A 24525-nucleotide genomic window follows, 5' to 3' on the forward strand; every position below is an offset into this window, starting at 1 on the left:
CTCTCTAGGGGAGCAAGTTCCCAGGGTGGGGTTCTACCATGATCTCTTCCTTTGGTCAGGAGGGACCCCACCCCACTCAGGTACCAGCCCACCCCATTCCGATGTTTAGGACTAACCCCAGCTGGGGGGAGGTCCCAGGGCAGCCAGGGCCCCTGGGAGGGAGAAGAAAATGGCAGCTATCCAGTAGCTGTGTGACTTTGGGCTCATTACTGCACCTCTCTGAGTCTCAGTTTCCTAGCCCATAAAATGGGTGTGACTGTAGCATCCATTTTACAAAATAATATGCACACACACCATGCCTGACACGGAGGAGGCCCTCAAGAGCACCATTTCTCTCCCCGCCTGGCTCCTTTTACAACTCTGCAAAGCTGATGAAACGCAGCCCACACTCGAGCCAGCCTCAGGGCCACAACATGCTGGCTGCGGAACACATTTCGGAGAACCACTGATGGAGCTCTCTTCAGTGCCAGCTCTCGAAGGGAGAGATTCGCAAACAGAGGAGGCAGGGGAGGCAGGGGAGCTGGCCCTCTGCAGGGGGCTGATGAGATAGCCCAGATCCCCCCAGATGCGGCGGCCAGAGCAGGGCTGCAGCTGGAGTGGCCCCTGCTCCAGCCAGGTGGCCAGCCTGTCTCCCCGAGACTTGGGCAGCCAGCTGAGTAACCCAAAGCCCCGCCACCCCCATCCAGCCCTGCCTGCTGGTAAAGATTGATCTGTTTGACCAGGGAGATAGAATGCTCACACCAGCTTCCTCTGTCCAGTGTTTCTCCATCTGCTCCTCTCCTTGCCTCTTAGCCCTCATCTATTTCCGATCTCTCCTTCCACGCTCTCCAGCCCCAGTCAGCTCCCACCTTCCTGGCCTTTCTCTCTCTTGCTCTCCCTTTCTGCTTCTCTCTCTGACTCCTGCACCCTCTCCAATTGCTGCTTCCCTACTCTTCTTGTAAATTAGCATCCATACCCTTCCAGGGCTGTGAGCATCCCTAGGTCCCGTGAAGGCCCCTTTCCTACATCCCGCTAATCTGATGGACAATCCAGCTACGGAGACCCCAACTTCTAGGAGCCCTCAGCAAAGGCCAGTGGCCCCTCCAGGTGGGTCCCCCGAGCAGATGCTCCCTACCCTTGTCCCCCTACCCCCTCCCAGGTGTGGACCCTCTCTCCAACCAGTAGAGGAAAGGGAAGGAGTGGGAGGGTCTTCGTGGCCATATTTACAGGAGGCCAGCCAAAAGCAGATGGTCAGGGTGGGGGCTGGGGCAACGTGGCTAGCCCACCACAGCTGGTGAGCAAATGCGGAAAGTGAGGGTTTAGCAGAATCTACTCTGTGAGGAGGCTGATGTCCAGCAGTGGAAGCACTGGAGAAGAGGGGAGGTAAAGACAAGGGAGGAGAAGGCTGAGAGATGGGAGGGGGAGAAAGCGGGCCTGGGGAGAGGACAGGAAGGAAGAGGGCCCAGTCCTTGCTGATGCCCAGAAACAGCCCCTGCCTCTCAGCCCCACCCTGCTCCCCGAAGTCCTCTGACCCCTGGGGCTGGGGATGCTGGAGCTCTAGCCTGGGTGGGGGGAAGGCCAGCTGCAGAGTGAGTGGCCCCAAGTGTCTGGGTCCTTCAGGAGGGACCCAGGACCCTGTCCGTGCCCCTGAGCAGGACTGAAGAAGGCACAGTGGTGGGAGCGGGGACGGGACCAGGACCCTGAGGCCCCCTTCTGCAGAGCTGGCTGAATGTGAGGACTCCAGGGCCAGAGGTGTCTGGTGGCCTACCCGTTGGACACAGCCGGCATGGGCTTGCCTGTCCTGGAATTCAGGCTGAACGCTCCTATTCTGTGGAGAGAGAAAGAGCACGCTGTGAGCTGAGTATCCCCGTTTCGAGACGCCAGCGCTCTTGGCATCATCGAGATTCTTGGAGACCGGTTTCTGTTCTGGATCAAACATCAGAACAGGTCCAAGAGCCACAGGCCAGGGGAAGGAGAGGTATTCTTCCCAAACCTAACAAGGTGACGCTCTGGGCAACTTCACCTCAGAGGTTCTCAGAGCGTGGTTCCCAGACAAGCCGCATCACCTGCTCTGGGGCTGTGTCAGACATGGAAATGCTCGCGCCATCACCTGGACTTGGGTTGGAGCCCAGCGGTCTGTGCGAAATCTGCTCTCCAGGGGATGCTGATGCCTGCTTCAGTTTGAGAACCTCCGCGCAGCCTCTCTGAGGCTCGGTGTGCGGGCTGGGAAATGGGGAGACTGACCTCGTGAGGTCACAGAGACGAAACACTGTCTGGCCCAGAACAGACACCTCTTGAAAGGAAGCCATTCATAGGTCTAGCCAGAGGAGCAATTAGACTTGGACATGGGAAAGCTTCAGTGGGGGAAGTAGGTCCCCTCCTTCACCAGCACCCTGCATCTCCACATTTTAGATCCTGTTTGACCTTTAAAGCTCCTCCGATGAAACAGATCACCAGCCCAGGTGGGATGCATGAGACAAGTGCTCGGGCCTGGTGCACTGGGAAGACCCAGAGGAATCGGGTGGAGAGGGAGGTGGGAGGGGGGATCGGGATGGGGGAAAAAAATAAATAAATAAATAAAATAAAAAAAGAAAAGAAAAAAAAATAAATAAAGCTCCTCCGACTGGCTCCTCCCCAATCCAAAGTCTTTCTCCATCCCCACGCCCCCCCAAGGTGTGCCCCTCCACCCCTGGAGGGCCAGGGGGCAACACAGGAAACAGACCCAAATAACTCATGTGCTTTTGACCCAGGCAGTTGGGAGCTAAGAGGGGCAGACACATAGTCACTCCTGGGACCCAAATTCTATAAGCTTCAGAGCCCTCAAACATGGGATTACTCCCTAGTCTCAATAAATGATAGCTATTTATCACTATATTCTGTGAAGCCAGAGGAGGAGACCATTTTGGGGACAAGGAGGACTTTCTGGGGGCTCTGAAGTTTCCACACAGTTATTGGGAGTTAGAGACAGGACCTGGGAAAGAGACCAGTCCCCTCCCCCCAATAACACATTCTGCAGTTATGGATCATGGTGAGGGGACAGTGTCCAGTGTGAAATTGGCAGAAGCAGGGGGGTGGGGTGCGCTTTTCTGCCCACCCTGCCCTGTGACCTGGACACATGTCCCCGTTGGCAGGCCTCTCTTGCCTGGTCCCTGCTCCTGGGGCTTCCCGAGGAACAGGGACAAGAGAGGTCACCCCACTGCCTGGCCAACCTGGCTGGTCCCTGAAGCCACCCCCAGGCTCCACTGTGAGAAGCCTTGGGACTCCTCATGGCGGAGCCTGTTCAGTGTAATAGTTTCCCCCTAAAGCACTGAAAACCCTATGATGCAGGGCAGGGTGGGATGGGGAGGGCTTTGCCATTGGGACAATCTGAAGACTACTCAATGTAAGCAGATCCCTAGGTTCAAATCCTAGCTCTTCTACTTCCTAGCTATGTGGCCTTGGGCAAATCACTTCCCTCTCTGGGCTTCAGTTTCTTCCCCTATATAATGATGGGGTCGGCGGGTGGGAGAGGACCAGATGATGTCTTGGGCCATTGTAAAGAATGTGAGGCTCTAATAAGTGAGCCGAGGTCCCTCCAAGATAACTGGGTTAAAAGTCCTGCAAGGGCAAGGCTCTTTCAGTCTCCGTATTTCCGACTGCCCATGATGACTGGCTGATGGCTTGCCCCTCCTCTGAGCCAACCCTCAGCAAGGATGAACAGGAAGTTGGACCATCGCTGAGGAAGCAACCCAGACAGGCTCCACTTCCCTGTATACTTACGTGAGGGACTTCTCCAGGCGGCTCCCAGGGGACCCCACAATCTCTCCAAGGGTGCAGAAGGCCTGGCCCAGGAAATCCTGCACATCCAGGGTGCAAAAAAGACCACTGTCAACCACTAGGCTCACAGTCATCCTACTTCCCCCATCACCCCACCCCTGGATATATGGGGGCTCTGAATTGACAGGATATAGCGTCAGACACACACTCTGTGTCATAGTGAAACCCAAGGCCAACTCAGAGTTTGGCATTTAGGAGACTTTCAGAATTGCTGGGCAGGCACTGGCAGAACTCACGTGTTTGGATAAATCAGGACTCTTGGAGTCAACATCATACCTGCAGGGAACACAGAGAGACGGTGAAGGCAGCTGGGGCAGCCTGCCCTGAACTGTCTGGCTTCTTGAGGTGAGCCAGAACCCATGCTCTCCCCAAACCAAGCACTAATGCAGTGGACATTCCTGGGAGTAATAGCAGGGAGACACAAATGGGAGCCTTCTAAAGTGCTAGACCTCGTGTGTCTTTTGATCTGGGTGATAAATGGATATCAGAATGCATCATGGGGTAGGGTTCTTAGGATTTGGGCACTTCACTATATATAAGTTGTGTTGTTGTTGTTTATCCAATAAGTCATGTCCAACTCTTTGCGACCCCATGGACTGCAGTCCTCCAGGTTCCTCTGTCCATGGGATTTCCCAGGCAAGAATACTGGTGTGGGTTGGCATTTCCTTCTCCAGGGGATCTTCCCGACCCAGGGATCGAACCCACATCTCTTGCATTGGCAGGTGGATTCTTTACCACTGAGCAACCAGGGAAGCCCATATATAAGTTGTGTATGTGTTAGTCACTCAGTAGTGTCTGACTCTTTGCAACTCCATGGACTGTAGCCTGCCAGGCCTCCTCTGTCCATGGGATTCTCCAGGCAAGAATACTGGAACGGGGTGCCGTGCCCTCTTCCATAGGATCTTCCGAACCCAGGGATTGAACCTGTGTCTCTTGTGTCTCCTGCATCGGCAGGCAGGGTCTTTACCAGTAGTGTCATTTGGGAAGCTGACTTCCCTGCAATGGGTTGCATTGACTGCCCTGGCCCTCAAGTCCTCCTATTGCTCCCTCCACGTTCATCTCCTTTTACTGCATTTTTTTCCTTTGCTCCCTCTTTGCCAACCCCTTTTCCCCACTTCATCCACAATTCTCTGGGGGCACAGTCCTTCCTAACCACCCTACATCCTGAACAAAACAACAAAACACTCCTCCACCTACTCACCAGACTAAAACCCCACTGTCACCCTTAACCTCAGGAGAGGGGGGCACTAGGCGTCCTTGTGATGAACACACAGATGCTTTGAATCCGGTCAGCCAGGTAACCCCTGCAGGAGGGGAAACTGGAGGGGACACCGCCCCCAGAACCAGCTTTGACAGAGGGAGAGTTCACTGGGGACTTGGGCTCCCTGGGGGTAGAACTGGAGTTGCCCCCAAGATCTTCTTCAACCACCCGCCCCAGAATCAGGTAATTGCCCAGTGCGCTTCCACACTAGACCAAAGCGGGGTGCCCTTGTTCCCTCTCCCCACCTCTCTTCCATCTCCTGATGTGCGTGGGGCTGGCCTTCAGCTAAGAGTCCCTTTTCTCCCAGGTCAACCCTGGGCTTCCTCTGATGTGACAGCTCTCCTGCCTTCCCGAGTGAGAAAACCACTGCCCCAACAACAGGTCCTGGAGCCCCACCTCCCCACCGTGGTTCCCTCCCCAGCTCCAACCTCAGCACCATCTTCTACTTACAGGTCAAAACGGAGGTTCTGCTTCTCCTCGAAGAAGTAATCCACGATGAACTTGCGCACAAAGTCGGGATTGAGTGTGTTGTCGATGACCTCGGTGCGTCCAAACTGCAAGAGGAGAAGGGGCGTGGGTCTCGCAGCCTGGCTGGAGGGACAGGGGAGCACTGGACTCGGAGCCCCTCAGTCCTGAACCCGGTAGTAATGGAAACCATGCCTCGTCCAGCCCCTGCACCCCCCCATCCCCTAGTCAAGGAGAGAGCTCCCTCATCTAACAGCGGAAGCCATCTACCTCTGGTTCTAATTGCCACTGCCATCCCTTTAACTCTCCCTTTCTTTACATAGGTTCCACTCAAGTGAGGTAGTGTTTTTTTTGTTTTTTTGTGGGTTTTTTTTGGCTTGTGGGATCTTAGTTCCCCAATCAGGGATCAAACTGGGATCTTTAGCAGTGAAATCACAGAGTCCCAACCGCTGGATGGCCAGGGAATTCCCAAGTGGGATGGTTTTGATATCTGGACATCTGAGCAGGCCCCTCACTTGCCCACCTCCCTGCCTTTGCCTATGCTGTGTCCTCCACCTGGCTTCCCCTTCTCGGCCAATGGCAAGTCCTTCACTCTTTCAAGGTCCATTGTTAATGCCGCCTCCTCCAGGAAACCGTCCTGATTCCTCCAACCAGACAACCCTCTGTGAGCCACCACTGAACTCGCGCTACCTCTATGACTACCTTCCTTCTCGGACTGATTTCGATTTAGGCATACTGATTTGATGCCCCAATGGTAAACGCAAGGCAGAGACAGGGGCTGTGGGATCTCTGAAGATCCCTTCTCCTGCTGTTCATGCCCTTGTGTAATCCTCTCCCCTTGAACGTGGGCTGGAGCCGATGGCGAGCTTCTAATGAAGATTGGACTAGAGCACAAGTCACTTCTGAGGTTACCTTATAAATGACTATGTTGGGACGTCCCTGATGGTCCAGTGGTTAGGATTCTGCCTTCCAATGCAGGGGACACAGGTTCGATCCTTAGTAGGGGAACTAAGATCCCACATACTGGGGGGAACCTAAGCCTGTGATCCACAACCAGAGAAACTCCCACACCACAAGGACCACAACAAAGACACAGCACAGCCAGAAAAAAAAAAAGACTTTGGCTTTGTCTGGGGCACCTTCCCTCTCCCTCTCACTCACTGTGATGAAGCCAGATGCCATAGTGTGAGCTGACCTATGGGGAGGCCCATGTGGCAAGGGACCACCCCTGAGAATCTGAATCCTGCCAAAAACCACTGAGTGAACTCAGAAGGGGATCCTGCCCCAGCCCAGCATTGAAGGAACTGAGGTCCTGGCCAACGCCTTGACCGAAGGCGTTGTGAGAGACCTTGAGGCAAAGGATTCCACAAAGCTGAACCCAGATTCATGACCCCGTTGTTTAAGTGGCTAAAGTGTGTTAGTCTTTCAGTTGTGTCTGATTCTTTGCGATCCCATGGACTGTAGCCTGCCAGGCTTCTCTGTCCATGGAATTTTCCAGGCAAGAACACTGGAATGGGTTGCCATTTCCTCCTCCAGGGGATCTCCCCAACCCAGAGATGGAAGATGAGTCTCCTATGTCTCCAGCATTGGCAGGTGGATTCTTTACCACTCAGCCACGTGGGAAACCCCATGTGGTTTCCCATGCTAATGCTTAAGGACTCAGCTCCCCAGAAGTCCAGCTCTCCAACTCCGATAGTTTGCCTCATATCTCTATGACTGCACTCACCACATGCCCTAACCATGATCTACTGTTTTCATCCCAATAGAGCTTCTCAAGCAACGGGAGGATCCAAGTTTTCCTCATCTTTCACAGATGATTATAGCACCAGCAGCTGCTGTAAACACTTTGCACTGTATTCCCTTAATTAATCCTTTTATGGTAGGCGTCCCTATTTTTTTTGGAGAAGGAAGTGGCAACCCACTCCAGTACTCTTGCCTGGAAAATCCCATGGACTGAGGAGCCTAGTAGCTCCTAGCCTAGTAGGCTACAGTCCATGGGGTTGGGAAGAGTCGGACACGACTGAGCGACTTCACTTCACTTCACTTCCCTATTTTATGGATGAGAAAATGAAAGCACTGAAAAGCCAAGTAATTTGTCTAGAGTCGCAAGGCTAATAATTGCTGACTTCAGGCATTCTGGCTCACGTTCTCTAAGCGTGTTGCCCTACATGTAAGGTTCCGAGAGCAAGGACGGCAGAAGCCCACTGCTCCCAGTGACTGGTACAGAGCAGCTACTCGTTGTTGAATGAAGTAAGATTGAAGGAGGGAATGGATGACAGGGTTTGAGTTCCAACTTTATCACAAGCTGATTATGTGACAAGATCAGAGACTTTCAAGGCCTCAGCTTCCTCATCAGGAGATGGAAAATAACATGACTTGTTCTGGGACTACCCTGGTGGCCCAGTGGTTGAAAATCAGCCTACCCAACCTGAATGGGAGGGGAGTTTGGGGGGAGAATGCATACGTGTCTACGTATGGCTGAGTCGCTTCGCGATTTTCCTGAAACTATCACAGCACTGTTAAGTGGTTATAGCCCAGTAAAAGGTTTAAAATAAAATAAAAAAGAATCTGTCTGCCAACGCAGGGGACATGGGTTCGATTCTTGGTCTGGGTGAGGCAACTAAACCTGTGAGCCACGGTTACTGAGCCTACACCCTGCCCACGAGCCATAAGAGAAGACACCATAATGAGAAGCCCGCTTGCTGCCGTTAGAGAAAGCCTGAGCACAGGAAACAAGACCCAGAGCAACCAAAAATAAATAAACAAAAACACTACTTGTTCTGCTTGTTTCGTCGAGTTATCCAATTCAATTCAATTATGAATTCAACTGTTTTTAAGCACTTATAAAGCAGGCCAGGCAGTGCGGTGGGTCCTGGGCTACAAAGATAAATAGAATATGAATCCTATACTTCAAGACTCCTCTGTCATAGGTGAGACAGCTCAGACACAAATAATAACTACAAGACAGCGTGAGAACAGTCATCACAGAATTACACGCAAAGGTCTAAGGCAGGGTGCGCTCCTCAGGCTGCGGAAGCATGGGAGTCATCGAAAGGTACCAAAAAGCAGATCACTGGGTGTCCTGTTTCACATACCAGTCCAGGTATGTGATTACATAGAGGTCTGCATCTTTCATTACCCTCTGAGCTTTTTTACAACTCTGTAAATTACAGAGAGCATAACGTAATGCAAATGATTCTTATCCACAGAAATGCAAATGAATTTCCCTCAGTGGAATGCAATTGATTATTTGATTATTACCCAGTGGATTTGCATCTATTTGTAAATTCATCTCAGCATTCGTGATTGTGTATGTGTTCGTGTTGTTGGATTTGAACCAGTTATAACATCTTACTGGTTCCCTCATTAATGAATAAGTTGAACAAAATTTTGCTATGTGTTCAATGTATATTTCTGTGGGAATCATTATTTTATCTTTAAAAAATGTATCCTTTAACAAGAGATTATTTTCAAAATAACCCATGCTCGGAATTCCCTGGTCATCCAGTGGTTAGGGCTCTGCGCGTTCACTGCCAACGGTGAGGGTTTGATCCCCGCCAGGGGAAATAAAAATCTCACAAGGCTTGAGGCAGCGTCAAAAAGAACAAAAACAAAACCCATACTCAAGCCCTACCACAGGCCAATTAAATCCAAATCTCAATGGGTGGGGTCTGAACAACTGTATTTTTAAAAAGTTCCCTACATAATTCTAAGGTGCAGATGGTGTTAAGAATCGCAGATTCTCAGTAGGAACACAGGGTCTTCCCAGGTGGCACTAGGGGTAAAGTACCTGCCTGACAATGCAGGAGACATAAGAGACGCAGTTTCAGTCCCTGGGTCGGAAGATCCCTGGAGGAGGGCATGGAAACCAACTCCAGTATTCTTGTCTGGAGAGTCCCACGGACAGAGGAGCCTGGAGGGCTACAGTCCATAGGGACAGGACTGAAGCAACTTAGCATGCATGCAGGAGGAAGGAAGAAAACTAACATTTATTGAGCCCCTTACTGAATAGTCAGTAGATTAAGTGGATCTTTATAGTTGAGGTATTTCAAATCCTAAGAGATGATGCTGTGAAAGTGCTGCACCCAATATGCCAGCAAATTTGGAAAACTCAGCAATGGCCACAGGACCGGAAAAGGTCAGTTTTCATTCCAATCCCAAAGAAACGCAATGCCAAAGAATGTTCAAATTACCTCACAATTGCACTCATCTCACATGCAAGCAAAGTAATGCTCAAAATTCTCCAAGTCAGGCTGCAAACAGTACATGAACAGTGAACTTCCAGATGTTTAAGCTGGATTTAGAAAAGAAAGAGGAACCAGAGATCAAATTGCCAACATCCGCTGGATCATCAAAAATGCAAGAGAGTTCCAGAAAAACATCTACTTCTGCTTTATTGACTACACCAAAGCCTTTGACTGTGTGAAGCAAAACAAACTGTGGAAAACTCTTCAAAAGATAGGAATACCCGACTACCTTACCTGGCTCCTGAGAAATCTGTATGCAGGTCAAGAAGCAACAGTTAGAACTGGACATGGAACAACAGACTAATTCCAAATCAGGAAAGAAGTACATCAAGGCTGTATATTGTCATCCTGCTTATTTAACTTCTATGCAGAGTACATCATGTGAAATGCTGGGCTGGATGAAGCACAAGCTGAATCAAGACTGCAAGGAGAAATATCAATAACCTCAGACATGCAGATGACACCACCCTTATGGAAGGAAGCGAAGAAGAACTAATAAGCCTCTTGATGAAAGTGAAAGAGGAGAGTGAAAAAGCTGGCTTAAAACTCAACATTCAGAAAACTAAGATTGGGGCATCTGGTCCCATCACTTCATGGCAAATAGATGGGGAAACAATGGAAACAGTGACAGACTTTATTTTGGGGGGCTCCAAAATCTCTGCAGATGGTAACTGCAGCCATGAAATTAAAAGACGCTTGCTCCTTGGAAGAAAAGCTATGACCAACCTAGACAGCATATAAAACAGCAGAGACACTACTCTGCCAACAAAGGTCCGCCTAGTCAAAGCTATGGTTTTTCCAGTAGTCATGTATGGATGTGAGAGTTGGACTATAAAGAAAGCTGAGCACCGAAGAATTGATGCTTTTGAACTGTGGTGTTGGAGAAGACTCTTGAGAGTCCCTTGGACTGCAAGGAGATCAAACCAGTCAATCCTAAAGGAAATCAGTTCTGAATATTCATTGGAAGAACAGATGCTGAAGCTGAAACTCCAAAACTTTGGCCACCTGATGTGAAGAACTGACTCATTTGAAAAGACCCTGATGCTGGGAAAGATTGAAGGCAGGAGGAAAAGGGGACGACAGAGGATGAGATGGTTGGATGGCATCACCGACTCGATGGACGTGAGTTTGAGCAAACTCCCGGAGATGGTGAAAAACAGGGAAGTCTGGCATGCTGTAGCGCATTTGCTCGCAGAGTCGGACATGACTGAGTGACTGAACTCATCTCTTTCAATTCTCACAAAAACTCCGTGAGTTGTTACCCATTTTGCAAGTGTGTGCTCAGTCACTCAGTCATGTCCGACTCTTTGTGACCCCAATGGACTATAGCCCACCAGTCTCCTCTGTCCGTGGGATTCTCCAGGCAAGAACATGGGAGTGGGCTGCCATTTCCTTCTCCAGGGATTTTGCAAGTGAGCAAACTGAAAATCAGAGGTAAAGTAACTTGCCCAAGGTCACAGAGCTAGGCAGAGCTGGGTCTAAATCTAAGTTATGTCTAGCTCCAAAGCTCCTTATGTTTTTTCCTTCATCTAACTGCCAAGAGTCCTCAAGCATTATGAAAGCCAAGTAAATATGAGGTTTACTTCATAAGCATTTAAAGAAGTCTCCCTGTGTGCAAGTCCCTGGGGAGGACATTGAGTTGAATTAAGACTGGGTTCCTGCCCCACCCATCAAATTCCATAACAATCTTATAATGTATAACCTGGTTCCAAAAGAGTTCCTGAATTTTCCTCTCCTGCCTTTGCTAATTTTTAATACCTCTTGTCTTCAGATGCAAACAAAATTTCTCCTAATAGCTTTCTAGAATGTAGACTATTCCAGGAAAACACCCAGGTTCCAGAGAATCCTCTTTTAAGAAAGGGACCTAATGAAAGAATAAAAAAAAAAAAAAAAAAAAGAAAGGGACCTACCTCCTCCTCAATATACTGCCTTCCTCTCTCAAACACATTAAAAAAAAAAAAAAACTCTCCAGCAGGATTTTATATAAAAATCCCAGCCCAGAAAGAGCAAGTATGCCTTTGTGCAGCCTGCCTCCTCCTTCCACTCCTGGCAGAGACTCCAAGGAAAACACCCATTAGGGAAGATGACAGCGCTGCTTTTAAAACGGCGCTCGAGGCTTCAATAGAGGGGAATTCCCTAGAGATTGATCTCTGCCAGAGAAGAAAATGGAGTTCCCCTGGAAACAGGACAGGGAGGAGGACTCCAAGGGCACCTAGTATCTCCTAGAGCAGGAAAGGGGGCAAGCGAGCCTGGCTGGGCAGTGATGAATTACCAGGACCGGGAGTAATTAACATATGCATGTCACAAATCGAGTATGGAATCTTCAACCCAGACACTTACTAAACATGTTTTATAGCCTTCATTACTTGGGTTACTAACAAAGAAAAAAATGTGAAAACTTGGATTTAAAAAATCCAAGGAACCACTGGGTCCCTGTCAGACCCAATTTACACTCCTATTCATGATGGTTAGAATACAGATGAACTGATAGTTTAAAAAAAAAAAATCAATTTGGCTATATTTCATTCTACATAGAATTAGAGCACTTTCAAGCCTAAGGGACTTGGAAAGATGAAGTACTAGGGAACTAGCAGTGGGAAGGAAGCAGGCAGAGGCATGAGGTCTGGCTCTGCTGGGGGGGGGGGGGGAGGGGGGAGGGGTGGGTGAGTAGGTTAACCCCTCACCACCCAGAATCCGCAGCCAAGTCAGCCAGCTCCCAGAACATCCTTCTTCTAGCTCCCAGGAAGGATCTGTGCCTCTGAAGCCCATTCTGAAGCCCTTTGTCCATACCTGGTCTCTAAGGATGGGAGGGGGCCTGACATTGCTTACAGTCTGGGGAACAGACCACCAAACACTGGGGGCCACAGGAATTCTCTGACTAACAAAGCTGCAGGGAAGCTCGAAATCTTCTTTGTTTTAACAAGTGATTCTCTAATACCCTAGAGAATTGTTGGGTAGGTGGCAAGTGCAGGACTGAGCAGGCTGGGGTGTGAAACTGGGGAAGAGGCTGAATGGTTGGGTGATGAGGGGACTTTGACCCCACCGACAAGGACAGCTTCCCAGAGGGAAGAAAGAAAAAGCACAAACGAAAAATAAGCCTGGAAAATTCAGGGTATTCACCCTCTGAAAAGCTTACTTCTTGTCCCTGGCAACCAAACCCAGTGGGAAAAGCTCCTGACATGTTACCAAAGATGCTCCCAAGGGGTCCTAAAACCCCTATGACTAAGCCTCAAGAAAATCAATTAAGCAGCATTAATTACATATCATAAATTCCAGTGAGACCCTCAAAGGGGGGAGGCAGACTTGGAACTTCTCTGAGGACTAAATTAAGTGGTTCTCAAGGGTTGTGCGACACAGAGAAGTGGAGATTTTTGGGGGCGGGTGGGGAGCTGCACCACCATGCTGTCCTGGTGTTGCAGGGAGGAGGACCCCTTCCAGGGCCCCAAACTGGGCTCTTGTCTAACGCTCGGAAATGAATTGTCCGAGGAGACACATGAGCTGACAACGCAAGAGATTTTATTGGGAAGGGCACCCGGGTGGAGAGCAGGAGGGTAAGGGGACCCAGGAGAACAGCTCTGCAGAACTGGCTTGCAGTCTCGGGTTTTATGGTGATGGGATTAGTTTCTGGGTTGTCCTTAGCCAATCATTCTGACTCAGAGTCCTTCCTGGTGGTGCACGCCTTGTTCAGCCAAGATGGATGCCAGAGAGAAGGATTCTGGGAGGTGATCAAACAGGTGGTGTCTCCTTTTGACCTTTCCTGAACTCTTCCGGTTGGTGGAAGCTTATTAGTTCCCTGTTCCTTACCAGGACCTCCTGTCCTAAAACAGCTCATGCAAATGGTTACCACGGTGCCTGGCCAGGGTGGGCGGTTTCAATCAGTGTGCTTCCCCTAACAGTAACACTGTCTCCTCCCACTGCCCCTTCAAGCCTGGGTGGGAACAGCTCCCTGTCTTTGCCAGGCCCGGAGTGCTGCACCGTCCCTTGTGGGTGTCCTCAACCTCACCCACACCTTTGAAAGAAATCCATTAAATATCTTCAGTTAAACCAGTTGACTAGAATTCTCCTTCCTGCTGGGCCCCTGAGTGACAAATTTTCTCTCTCACAAACACATTCACACACTCATACAATTTCCAACTTTAACGGACCATAAACCAAGAACAGTCCCCACCTTCACCCCATTCTTCTCAGACACCGTTAACATTAACATCACCAGTGAAGTCTGTGATTCCTGCCATGCAGCCTAGATACCCAAGGTCTGTGACAGCTCTCTGGGATGCAGGATCCCAGCACAGCCCATCCCAGATGGGATGCCATCCCACCTGTGAGACTCCGTGGGGACTCTCAGGGACCAAAGCTCCCATCACAGCCTTTACTTTGAAGAAAGTAGACATCCTGGCCCCATCCACACAGGTGCCTGAAAGCCCAGCAGGGAAGGGCAACTGCCAGATTAGAACCAGCTCTGAGGGGGCTGTGATGCCCTGAAATTAAATGCAAATGTCTGTACATGTCCTCATTTTCTGGGGAGAGAACCCATGGTTTTCATCAATTTCTCAAAGGGAAGCATGTCTTCAGAAAGCTTTAAAAACCACTGATTCAAGCTTTGAAGACAGATCTTAGGGTTTCCCACAGAAGACAATAAAGTAGTTAATAAAGCAGTCTGAGGCCAGACTTCCTGGGTTCAAATCCTGGCTCAGCTACTCACTGGTTGTGTGACTTGGTCCAATTCCTTTGTTAGGGAACCATTGACCAAAACTGATCACATTGGTCAGGCACAATGATAACCACTTGCATGAGCTGCCTCACAACAGGAGGTCCTGATAAGGAACAGGGAGCTGCAGCTGAAAAACTAATCAGGAAAATTTGGGAGGGGCCAAAAAGAGTGAGGAGATGCCAGCCTATAATATGTCCTACCAACCTCCCAGAATCCTTTGTGCTGGGATCCTCCCAGAATATTGGCTGAGAGATGTGCGCATCACCAGGAAGGACCCTGAGTCAGACCAAACATGGGCCCGGCAAGATGATTGGTCAGAGAACCCAGAAATTAATCCCATCGCCATAGAACCTGGGTTTCCCTGGGGGCTCAGCTGGTAAAGAATCCGCCTGCAGTGTGTGAGACCTGGGTTCGATCCCTGGGTTGGGAAGATCCCCTGGAGAAGGGAACGGCTACCCACTCCAGTGTTCTGGCCTGGAGAATTCCACGGACTGTACAGTCCAAGGGGTCACAAAGAGTTGGACACAACTGAGCGACTTTCACTTTCACTTTCCATAAAACCTAAGACTGTGAACCCGTGGCAGAGTAGTTCTCCTGGGTTCCCTTAACCTGTTGCGCCCCTTCCCAATAAAGTCTTTTGCTTTGTCAGCACATGTGTTTTCTGGAACAATTCATTTCTGAGTGTTAGAAAAAAGCCCACTCTCAGGCCCTGAAAGGGGTCCCACCTCCTGCAACAGCTTCACCTCTCTGAGCCTCAATTTCCTCTTCCATAAAATGGAAATGACCATTTATCCATACATTATAGGGTTGTTGGAGCATTATTAAATGATTTAGTGTATGTAATATACTTCAGGAGGAGAAGAGGGCGTCAGAGGATGAGATGGCTGGATGGCATCACTGATGCAATGGACACGAAGTTGGGCAAATTTGGGGAGATGGTGAGGGACAGAGAGGCCTGGCGTGCTGCAGTCCATGGGGTCACAAAGAGTCAGACACAACGGGGCGACTGAACAACAACGACATACTTAGAAGAGAGCCCGAGGCATAAAACTTCCTCTGTAAATGTATGAGTCCACGCTCTGGTTCTTTATAAATCCCAAACCCTGGTGGCCAAGTCACCCAGGTATGTCTCCCAAGTCTCTGAACTCAGCCCTGTCTCTGAGACGCTCCTGGCCCTAACCACTAACACTTCCTACTCACCCTCCACACCTGAGGTTTCAGTCCTCCATCTAAAGGGGTCCTCTGTGCTTGAGTCCCCTGGAGGCCCCAGTTCTATGTGGTTTCTCTCCAAACATCTACATACAGGGTGAGGCTGAGGGGAAAATGCGGTGCTGGCCCTTTGCGCTTACAAACCAGCTGCTCCATTGAGATCCAGCCTCTGCCCTTCCAATGGGCTCCCCTCAACACCTAGCAATGCCCCCCAGGCCTCGATTAGAAAAAAAGGCAGTAGGATGTGTAAAATTTGCTTAGCCACCCAGGCCTAGAGAAGAAAATTCAGTCTGGGAACTTCCCTGGTGGTCCTGTGGTAAATAATCTGGAATGCAGGGGATTCGGGTCTGATCCCTGGTCAGGAACTAAGATCCCGCAAGTTGCAGGACCAATAACCAGAGTGAAGCTTCTGGCTGCAGCTAAGACCCAAGACTGCCAAAAATAAAGAAATATTAAAAAAAAAAGAAAAGAAAATCCACTCTGCTCACTGATAGAAAAGGGAAGGCAGGAGGCTTGGGCAAGGACGCTGCTAGTGGGTGTGGAGGGAGAGAGGGGTGTCCTTCGCCCGCTCATCCCCAGCTCAGACACTAGAGATGCAGAAATAAGCCAGCCTGGGGAGAGGCTCTCTCTGTTGCTTCCAGATTTCTAAAACCTGGTCCCTTTCTTCTCCCTCACAAGTCTCTGTTGGGGCAGTGACAGTAAGCAGCTCAGGCTGCTGCTGCTGCTGCTAAGTCGCTTCAGTCGTGTCCGACTCTGTGCGACCCCATAGACAGCAGCCCACCAGGCTCCCCCGTCCCTGGGATTCTCCAGGCAAGAACACTGGAGTGGGTTGCCATTCCCTTCTCCAGTGCATGAAAGTGAAAAGTGAAAGTGAAGTCGCTCAGCCTTGTCTGACTCTTAGCGACCCCATGGAGCCTAACAGGCTCCTCCGTCCATGGGATTTTCCAGGCAAGAGTACTGGAGTGGGGTGCCATTGCCTTCTCCGAAGCAGCTCAAGGATGTCTCCCAATTTGTCAGTCAGCTCCATGCAGATGACCCTGGTTGGGTGGCGGCGGGGGAGCGGGCTCTGGAGACTACAGCCAGGGCGTGTAGAGGGGTAGCCAAGCCAGTAGCCCAGGACCCCCACACTGGCCAGGGTTCTGTTGCTTATTATCTATGTGAGACCACCTGGGTAACCCCTCAGAGAGCACACTTCCCCATCGATAAAACAGAGCCTCCTTCCTTCTCCAGGGCAAGGCTAGAAGGAAATGTGCATGAAAGGCTGCCTGGAGTACCTGCTGCCCAGTTGGTTTCAATACTGATATCAATTGTCACCAAGCCCTACCAGGTGCCAGGTGCTAAGTGTTTTCCACATATTAACTCATCTAATGTTCATAATCCTGGGCTTCCTCGGTGGCTCAGGGGTAAAGGATCCGCCTGTAATGAATGTTCATAATAACTGTATGAGGCAGTACTATTATCACCTTCATTTTACACATAAGATAAGGTTCATAGAGACTGAGAGACTTGCCCAAGGTCACACAGTAAATGTCTGGAAGGAAGAGGATTCAAACCCAGTCAGTCTGGCTCCTAGTCAATTAGGAGTTGGTCCAGTCACTCACCAATAAGAGGTTAATAGCCTGTGAATAAGGCTAGGACTATGTCCTATCCAGTCTTTGCTCCAGCCCAACCACTGAACTGGCTTCCCAGGTGGCGCTAGTGGTAAAGAACCTGCCTGCCAACGCAGGAGATATAAGAGATGCAGGTTCAATCCCCGGGTCGGGAAGATCTCCTGGAGGAGGGCATGGCAACCCACTCCAATATCCTTGCCTGGATAACCCCATGGACAGAGGAGCCTGGTGGGCTACAGTCAATAGAGTCACAAAGAGTTGAACACAACTGAAGCGACTTAGTATGCACTCAACCTCTGAACATCTTCAGTGCTTACTGTCCCTTCCATCTGGTTAACTCTTCTTGTGGGGCTGAGTAGTACAGGTGAATGCCCCCGAGCTATTCCTCTGCTCAACTCCAACCCTACCTCTAACCCCTACACTCACACATACACACACACACACACACACACACACACACACACACACACACACACACACCATAGTCCTGGTCCTTCCTGTGATTTCTGTAAACATTCACTGATTAACAGCTTGAACCGATGGCTTAGCAGGTGAAGAATCTGCCTGCAATGCAGGAGACGCAGGTTTGATCCCTGGGTGGGGAAGGTCCCCTGGAAGAGGAAATGGCAACCTACTCCAGTATTCTTGCCTGGAAAATTCCATGGACAGAGGAGCCTGGTAGGCTACAGTCCATGGGGTTGCAAAGAATCAGGCAAGACTGAGCACATGGCATGCACAACAAGTTGACTTAGAACTGAAGATTTTAGGGCCAGAAGGAGCCAAATCCTCTCCACCAACGAGAAGAGAGGCAGGGGAGGGGGCATGGGGTGCTCTGATGGAGGTCACACAGCTGATTAGGAAAAGGGCGGTGACAGGAGCCCAGGCCAGGTGGAGCTCTGGCTCTGAGCAGTGCCCTTGTGTCCCGGAAGCCTGTGGACACCCCCTGTCCACCCCCCACCTCAGGTCTCTTCCTTCCATCAAATCTTTTCATCATGGCTTCTCATCTTCAAAAGACTTCCAGACATCCACGATCTCATTTCACACCCCCACCGACCCCCAGGGAGGTGACTTTATTATCATCCCCATTTTACAGATGAAGAAATTGAGCTCCAGGAGGTCGGAAGAGAGGGCCAGGGCCCCCAGGGGTGACCGAGGCACTGGGTCCTGCAGTGTTCACTCACCACCAGCCCTTGCCTCAGGAATGAGTGGGTGGCTCTGCAAGCCCGAACAACCTAATGACCCCGAATTTACACAGCTCTTGCCTTTTAACAAATTACAGCTGGATGAAGCTTCGGAGACCTCCCCTCAGCTGTGAGGCCCCCAGTGGCTATGCTGGCCAGGACAGAGGGAGGTGGGAGCTGACAGACCGCTCTCTACCACCAAGCTGCCCACCCACCAGCTGGAGTCCCCCTATAATTCTCACACATGACTGATGTCTCCTTAATGGGGGATTCTAAAAGTTTCACTGCAGGGCCCAACCCCTGGACCCTCATGAATCATGTTCACCGGGATTAAAATTAGAGGCCAGAAAGCCATCTGATTCAAACAGAAATGGGCCAAGGGAACCTGCTTGGCACTGCAAACACGGGACTGGGTGGGCACCCAGGGCTGGGGAGAATGGCCGGAGGTCTGGGCATCAGGAAGGAGGGCACGGGCTGAGGGATGGGGCACACAGAACCTGGCCCCCAGCCAGGTCTGCCACCATCTCGGGCCTGGAAATTTCTCTCAGGTTCTCTCATGGGAGGGGCCCAAGATTCTGTGGCCACCTCCACCTCGGAGAGTGAGGAGAACCAGGCCCAGAGAGAGCAAGAGTCTTACCTAAAGTCACCCAGAGCCAACCGTGACTTCTATGGCCTCCCAGGCCACTTCCTGCTTTGGCAAGGCCTCTAGGTGAGAAAGGTCAAGGGCAGAGACAGGGGACCTGGGGCTCCAACGGCCTTCCTGGTGATCAGGCCTGAACGAAGAAGGTTCCCCGTTCTGGCCCCAGACACCGGCAGTGGCCTGTGAAATTTTACCAAACTTTATAATAAAAGACATCCTGCCAAAAAGCTTAGTTCCTAATTAGTCATTGTTCCAGATAATCTGTTAAGTTGTCCCAGCTCCTGGCGGAATGGCCCTTTCACCAATAAGCCTGGCTGCCAAGCTGCTGGTGAAACACCCTCTGCTGGCTTGTCCTCCGGGTCCTCCTGGGCCGCTGGGTCTTGGGTCTGGCTATAGCACTTTGGGGGGAGTGGGGGAGCCTGAGAAAGCCTGCCATAACAGCACCTGTTTCTTAGCACACCCCAAAATGTCTATGGTTCCTATCAAATGACATCAAGACCCCTGCAATGACTGCAGCAGTGGTTCTTTCCTGATCCGCCGTCAGTGAAATGATATCATCAGTGGTGTCTCACTTACGGCTTCTTATAGGAAGAGCCAGTATTGAGCATTTTCTACGTGCTAGGCACTTTATATGAATCAACTCCTTTAATCCCCACAGCAGGCTTATAAGCCTAAGCAGTGGCCTAAGAGCCCCCGCTGGGAAGGTGGTGGCCTCGATTTGGACCCGGTTACCTTGACTTCAGAGCCCACGCTCTCAGCAGCTCAGCTGCAGCGCTGTAAAGTGTGCCTGGACGCTAACGCCAAAGAGTAAATAGATTTCTCAGCTACCAAGGGACCTGGCCTAGATCCTCGGGGTTTACTAGAAAGGCTGACTCCTTTCTCTAAATGGAAGCTTAGGCTCCTGTCTAATGTGTAACACAGAACTAACAAACACCTCTGGCTGAACGGGGGAAGGGGCAGCAGGAGCCACTCACAAATTTCACAGTCGGCCCCGGAGGCGCCGCATCAAAGCCTAGAGCTAGAAAAGCCCGTTTTGAAAGTTGGTGGCCTGGGCAGATGAGAGGAGCAGGGCCTCGGGCTCAGAAGACCAGAGCACGCCCCAGCGCTGCCAATTTCTAGCAGTCTCTGGGCGAAGCAGGGGCCCCCTGCATGCCTCGGCTTCCTCATCAGGGATGTGGTGAGGGCCACGGGGGATAACGGGGTGCGGTGATGTGGGGACTGCACAAGGCAGTAGGAATGTCAGTCATCCTCCTGTTGAGGATCAGCAGGACCGGGGACAGAGCCACCCCACAGCTTAGCCTGACTGTGGTTCATCATCATCATCATCATACTTAAAGTGTTGAGCATGGGACTTCCCTGGTGGTACAGTGGATAAGAATCCGCCTGCCAATGCAGAGGACACGGGTTCAATCACGGGTTTGGGAAGATCCCACAAGCCACGGAGCAACTAAGCCCGTGCGCCGCACTACTGAAGCCCAGACGCCTAGAGGAGGTGCTCTGCAACAAAAGAAGCCACTGCAATGAGAAGCCCGAGCACTGCAATGAAGAGTAGCCCCTGTTCTCTGCAACCAGAGAAAGCCCCCACACAACACGAAGATCCAGTGCAGTCAAAAATAAAATGGATTCATTCAAAAACTAAAGCATTGAGCACAACAAGGCACTGAGCTGAGTGATTCTGTCATTTCGTCCCATCACAGCCAAATGAGCAGGCATCGGGGTCCCAGAGTCCCATTTTGCTGATGAAAAAAACTAAGGCTCAGAGAGGTTAGGAGAAGTGGAAAAGTCAGGATTTCAAGGGACACGGTAATAAAGCAGGTTCTAAAGCCTAAGACTGGGAGCAGGCACCTAAGACTGAGAGCAGGTATCTGTGGATCCACCTGGTCCCTCCCGGATGCAAGGCCTAGGTCCTGGACTGCCTGCTCCTGATGGCAGGGGGTCAAGGCCCTCAAAATTCAGCTGGAAATTCAAGAACAAAAACCACCAAAGACTGCCCAAGGATCCCACGGCTCAGGAGTGACCTTTATTTATTTATTTATTTGGCTGCACCGGGTCTCAGCTGTGGCAGGTGGGATCTAGTTCCCTGACCAGGGATGGAACCCAGGCCCCCTGTATTGGGAGTGTGGAGTCCTAACCACTGGACCAACCAGGGAAGTTCCCAAGAGCAATCTTTCTTTGCAGAGGCAGACTGCAAAAAGGGGAGAGTCTGGAAAACCAACCCCATGCTGGCCTGGTAGTCCATCTCCTTGAAAGGCTTGTCTCTTGCTCTGGGCTTTAGCAATAATAATGGTCCATTGTCACTTTCCATCTTTTGATAAAGGTCTACATTTTAGGATGAGGGCCAGGTCCTGTGTTGGTCAGCAGGGATCCCAAACTGGGCTCACAGCCTAGTGGGTGGAGCGTCATTTCATTTCACTTTTAAACTCTTGGCCATGAATCAACCTAATCCCTGCTGCTGGTGCCCACCCCCTCTCATCCCAGCAGTTCCACAACACTGCAAACCGTCTTCCTGCTTCTGTCCTTTCCCCTGCAATCATCCTGCACACCAGGGACACAGCTGTCCTTCTGAAACACAAACCAGGCTACATCACTCTCCTGCTCAAAACCCTCAAATAGCTTCCCACTGCACTAAGAGCAGTGTCCGAACTCCTACATGGCCTACAAAGCCCTACAGAAGCTGCCCATTCAAGCTCTGTGACCATATGGCCCATTGCCTTTATTGTTCACGCCACTCAAACGGTACCGGCTTTCTTTTGTCCTTTGAGTAGAGAGAGACTGTTCCCACCTTAGGGCCTCTGCACGTGTTGTTCCCTCTGTCTGGAACCTCCCACCCCCAGACTTAGGCATGGTACCACTCAATGCTCAACTCAGCAGGGCCTTGCCTGACACCCCTCTAACTAAAGCAGCTTCCTTCTTCCAGTCATTCTCTATCTCATTACACTGTCTTACCTTTTTCACAGCACTTATCAATCAGTATCTGAAATCAATTTCTTTGCTGACCATTCTAATCCTCTCCAGTGCAGGGACTCTGCCTGTCTTGCCCTCCACTACGTGCCTGGACTAGTGTGTGGGATATAGGAGGTGCTCCATAAATGCCTGTTCCCTGACTGCTCACTTTGGAAACTGTGATTACATTTAAGACCACAGACTCCCAACAGGACTCCCAGCAGGCGCCACCCTTCCGTCCCAAGCTCCTTTCCTCTTGAGCTGATTGCTAACCTCTTTCCAGCACACCCTGGGCCTCAGTCAGACTGAGTCACAGCCATCATGTCAATGCATGCAGGCAATTCACAGCCCCAGGCTTTGCTTTTGTCAGACCCCATTCCTGGAATGCCCTTTCTTTCTCCCACCATCCTTTGAGTCCCAGGTATGGTGTCCTCTCTCCCTGGAAGCCCCCCTGGGTCTCTCCCTGCTGTGAAGTGCTGAGAATTCCTGTCTAAACTCCTTGGGAGACTCTTGGACTAGTTGTAGTCTGAAACCTGGGGCCTCGAGAGGATCTGATCCAACGCCCTCATCAAGATCAATAAAAGGAGGCTTTTCAATCTTTTTGTGGACATGTCAGTTCTCCACCCCCTCTCATTCCAGGAGTTCCACAACACTGCAAACTGTCTTCCTGCTTCTGTCCTTTCCCCTGCAATCATCCGGCACACCAGGGACAGAGCTTCCTCTAAGGCCTCTGAGAGCAGGGACCTCCCTGCTACCCTCTGCACCCTGGAGGTTACCATAGTATCTTATGTGAGTGACTTCCCTTCTCTTGGCTTCCACACTGCTCTCTTTAGAAAGGATCACCTCAGAGAACATATATAAACTGCCTGGTACATTGCCCGGCACCCAGAGCCCATCAGTGATCTATGATCAAGAGCTATCTTTTACCAGGTGCCCACTTGGCTTCTCCACTTACCCTCTGCTGTACTGTGTGGGGCTTAGTCAGCTATGTCTGACTCTTTGTGACCCCATGGACTGCAGCCCGCCAGGCTCCTCTGTCCACGGGGATTCTCCAGGCAAGAATACTGGAGGGGGTAGCCTATCCCTTCTTCAGGGGACCTTCCCGACCCAGGAATCAAACTGGGGTCTCCTGCATTGCAGGTGGATTCTTTATCAGCTGAGCTACCAGAGAAGCCCCCAACTTACCCTGTGTTATCTCAAATCCTTAGACAATCGAGCAGGTGAGTATTGCTAGTTGCCCTTTTACATGTGAGTAATCTGAGGTTCGGAGAAGGCAATGGCAACCCACTCCAGTACTCTTGCTTGGGAAATCCCATGGATGGAGAAGCATGGTAGGCTACAGTCCATGGGGTCTCAAAGAGTGGGACACGGCTGAGCGACTTCACTTTCACTTTTCACTTTCATGCACTGGAGAAGGAAATTGCAAGCCACTCTAGTGTTCTTGCCTGGAGAATCCCAGGGACGGGAGCCTGGTGGGCTGCCATCTATGGGGTCGCACAGGGTTGGACACGACTGACGTGACTTAGCAGCAGCAGCAATCTGAAGTTCAGAGAGGATTAGTGTCTGGTTCAGTCCACAGAGCTCTAAGCATCAGGGTCCTGAAACAAACCCAGGTTTGTCTGGCTCCTAGAACTGCCCAGGACCCCACCCCCACTACATGGTCTGCGCATACTCTGTACCTGCCTGCAAAGTTGTTACAAGGATTAGAGATGATGAGTCTGAGATGCGGGGTACACGGCAGGCACCCAGTAAAGGAGGCCTGTTGTTACACAGACTTTCTGTACATCTCGATTGATTCTTTGAGTAGCTTAAATCATCAGTTATCAGGGAGCAATCTTGGCTGCTAGGATAAGGGTGTCTAGGGAGCTCAGAGAGAGCTGAAGGTGGATCAGAGTTGGATAAAGGCAAGGGCATGGTGGAAAATTACCTCTGGAGGAACAGAGTGACAGTGGGCAGTACACCAGACTGGGGGCTCTGAATGCTGGCTTCAGAGAGAGGGTCAGAGGAAAGGACAGTTTCTGCCCTAAGAAAGTGTGTACCAGGCCCCAAGGTAGGAGGGAAAAGCTTGCAGTCAAACAGCATAGGGTTTTTTCTATTGTCTATATCACATGATTTTAAATTATTTTTTAATGAGTTTCATCTATCCTGCAAGTGAGAGTTACATTGGAAAGACCCTTATTAGGAGGTCTCACCTTTAATACACTATCTCCTGGACACTGGAGAGCCATATTTACAGAGGAGTGTTAGCAATGATTTTTCACAGCCAACGGGAAGGTGTAGAGAGACAATTGGATGGTTAGAAGGCCTGTACAAGCATTTAAGTGCTTGAACGAGCAGGGAGCAAAACTCGGCAGAGACCAGTGTGACCTCATGCCTTGGGAGTGGGCCTGGGATACCCCAGGTTCTCCCACAGACGGAGGCTGCCATGGCCTGATCATCACCAACCCTAGAGCATCCCCTCGG

General features: G+C 50.7%; 1 protein-coding gene across 3 annotated transcripts in view; it reads right to left on the reverse strand.

Moving 5' to 3' along the window:
• Positions 1 to 24525, reverse strand: part of CPNE5 (copine 5) — a 103498-nt gene that overhangs the window by 53766 nt on the left and 25207 nt on the right. For all 3 annotated transcript variants that reach the window (XM_043449824.1, XM_043449822.1, XM_043449823.1), the window contains exons 4-7: positions 5507 to 5610; positions 4032 to 4071; positions 3739 to 3815; positions 1748 to 1807 (exon numbers count right to left, since the gene is read on the reverse strand). In XM_043449824.1, the coding sequence (XP_043305759.1) occupies positions 1748 to 1807; positions 3739 to 3815; positions 4032 to 4071; positions 5507 to 5610 (281 nt within the window). The remainder of the gene's footprint in view (positions 1 to 1747; positions 1808 to 3738; positions 3816 to 4031; positions 4072 to 5506; positions 5611 to 24525) is intronic.

The sequence above is a fragment of the Cervus canadensis genome, chromosome 28, assembly GCF_019320065.1.
Source record: "Cervus canadensis isolate Bull #8, Minnesota chromosome 28, ASM1932006v1, whole genome shotgun sequence".
Classification (NCBI taxonomy): Eukaryota; Metazoa; Chordata; class Mammalia; order Artiodactyla; family Cervidae; genus Cervus; species Cervus canadensis.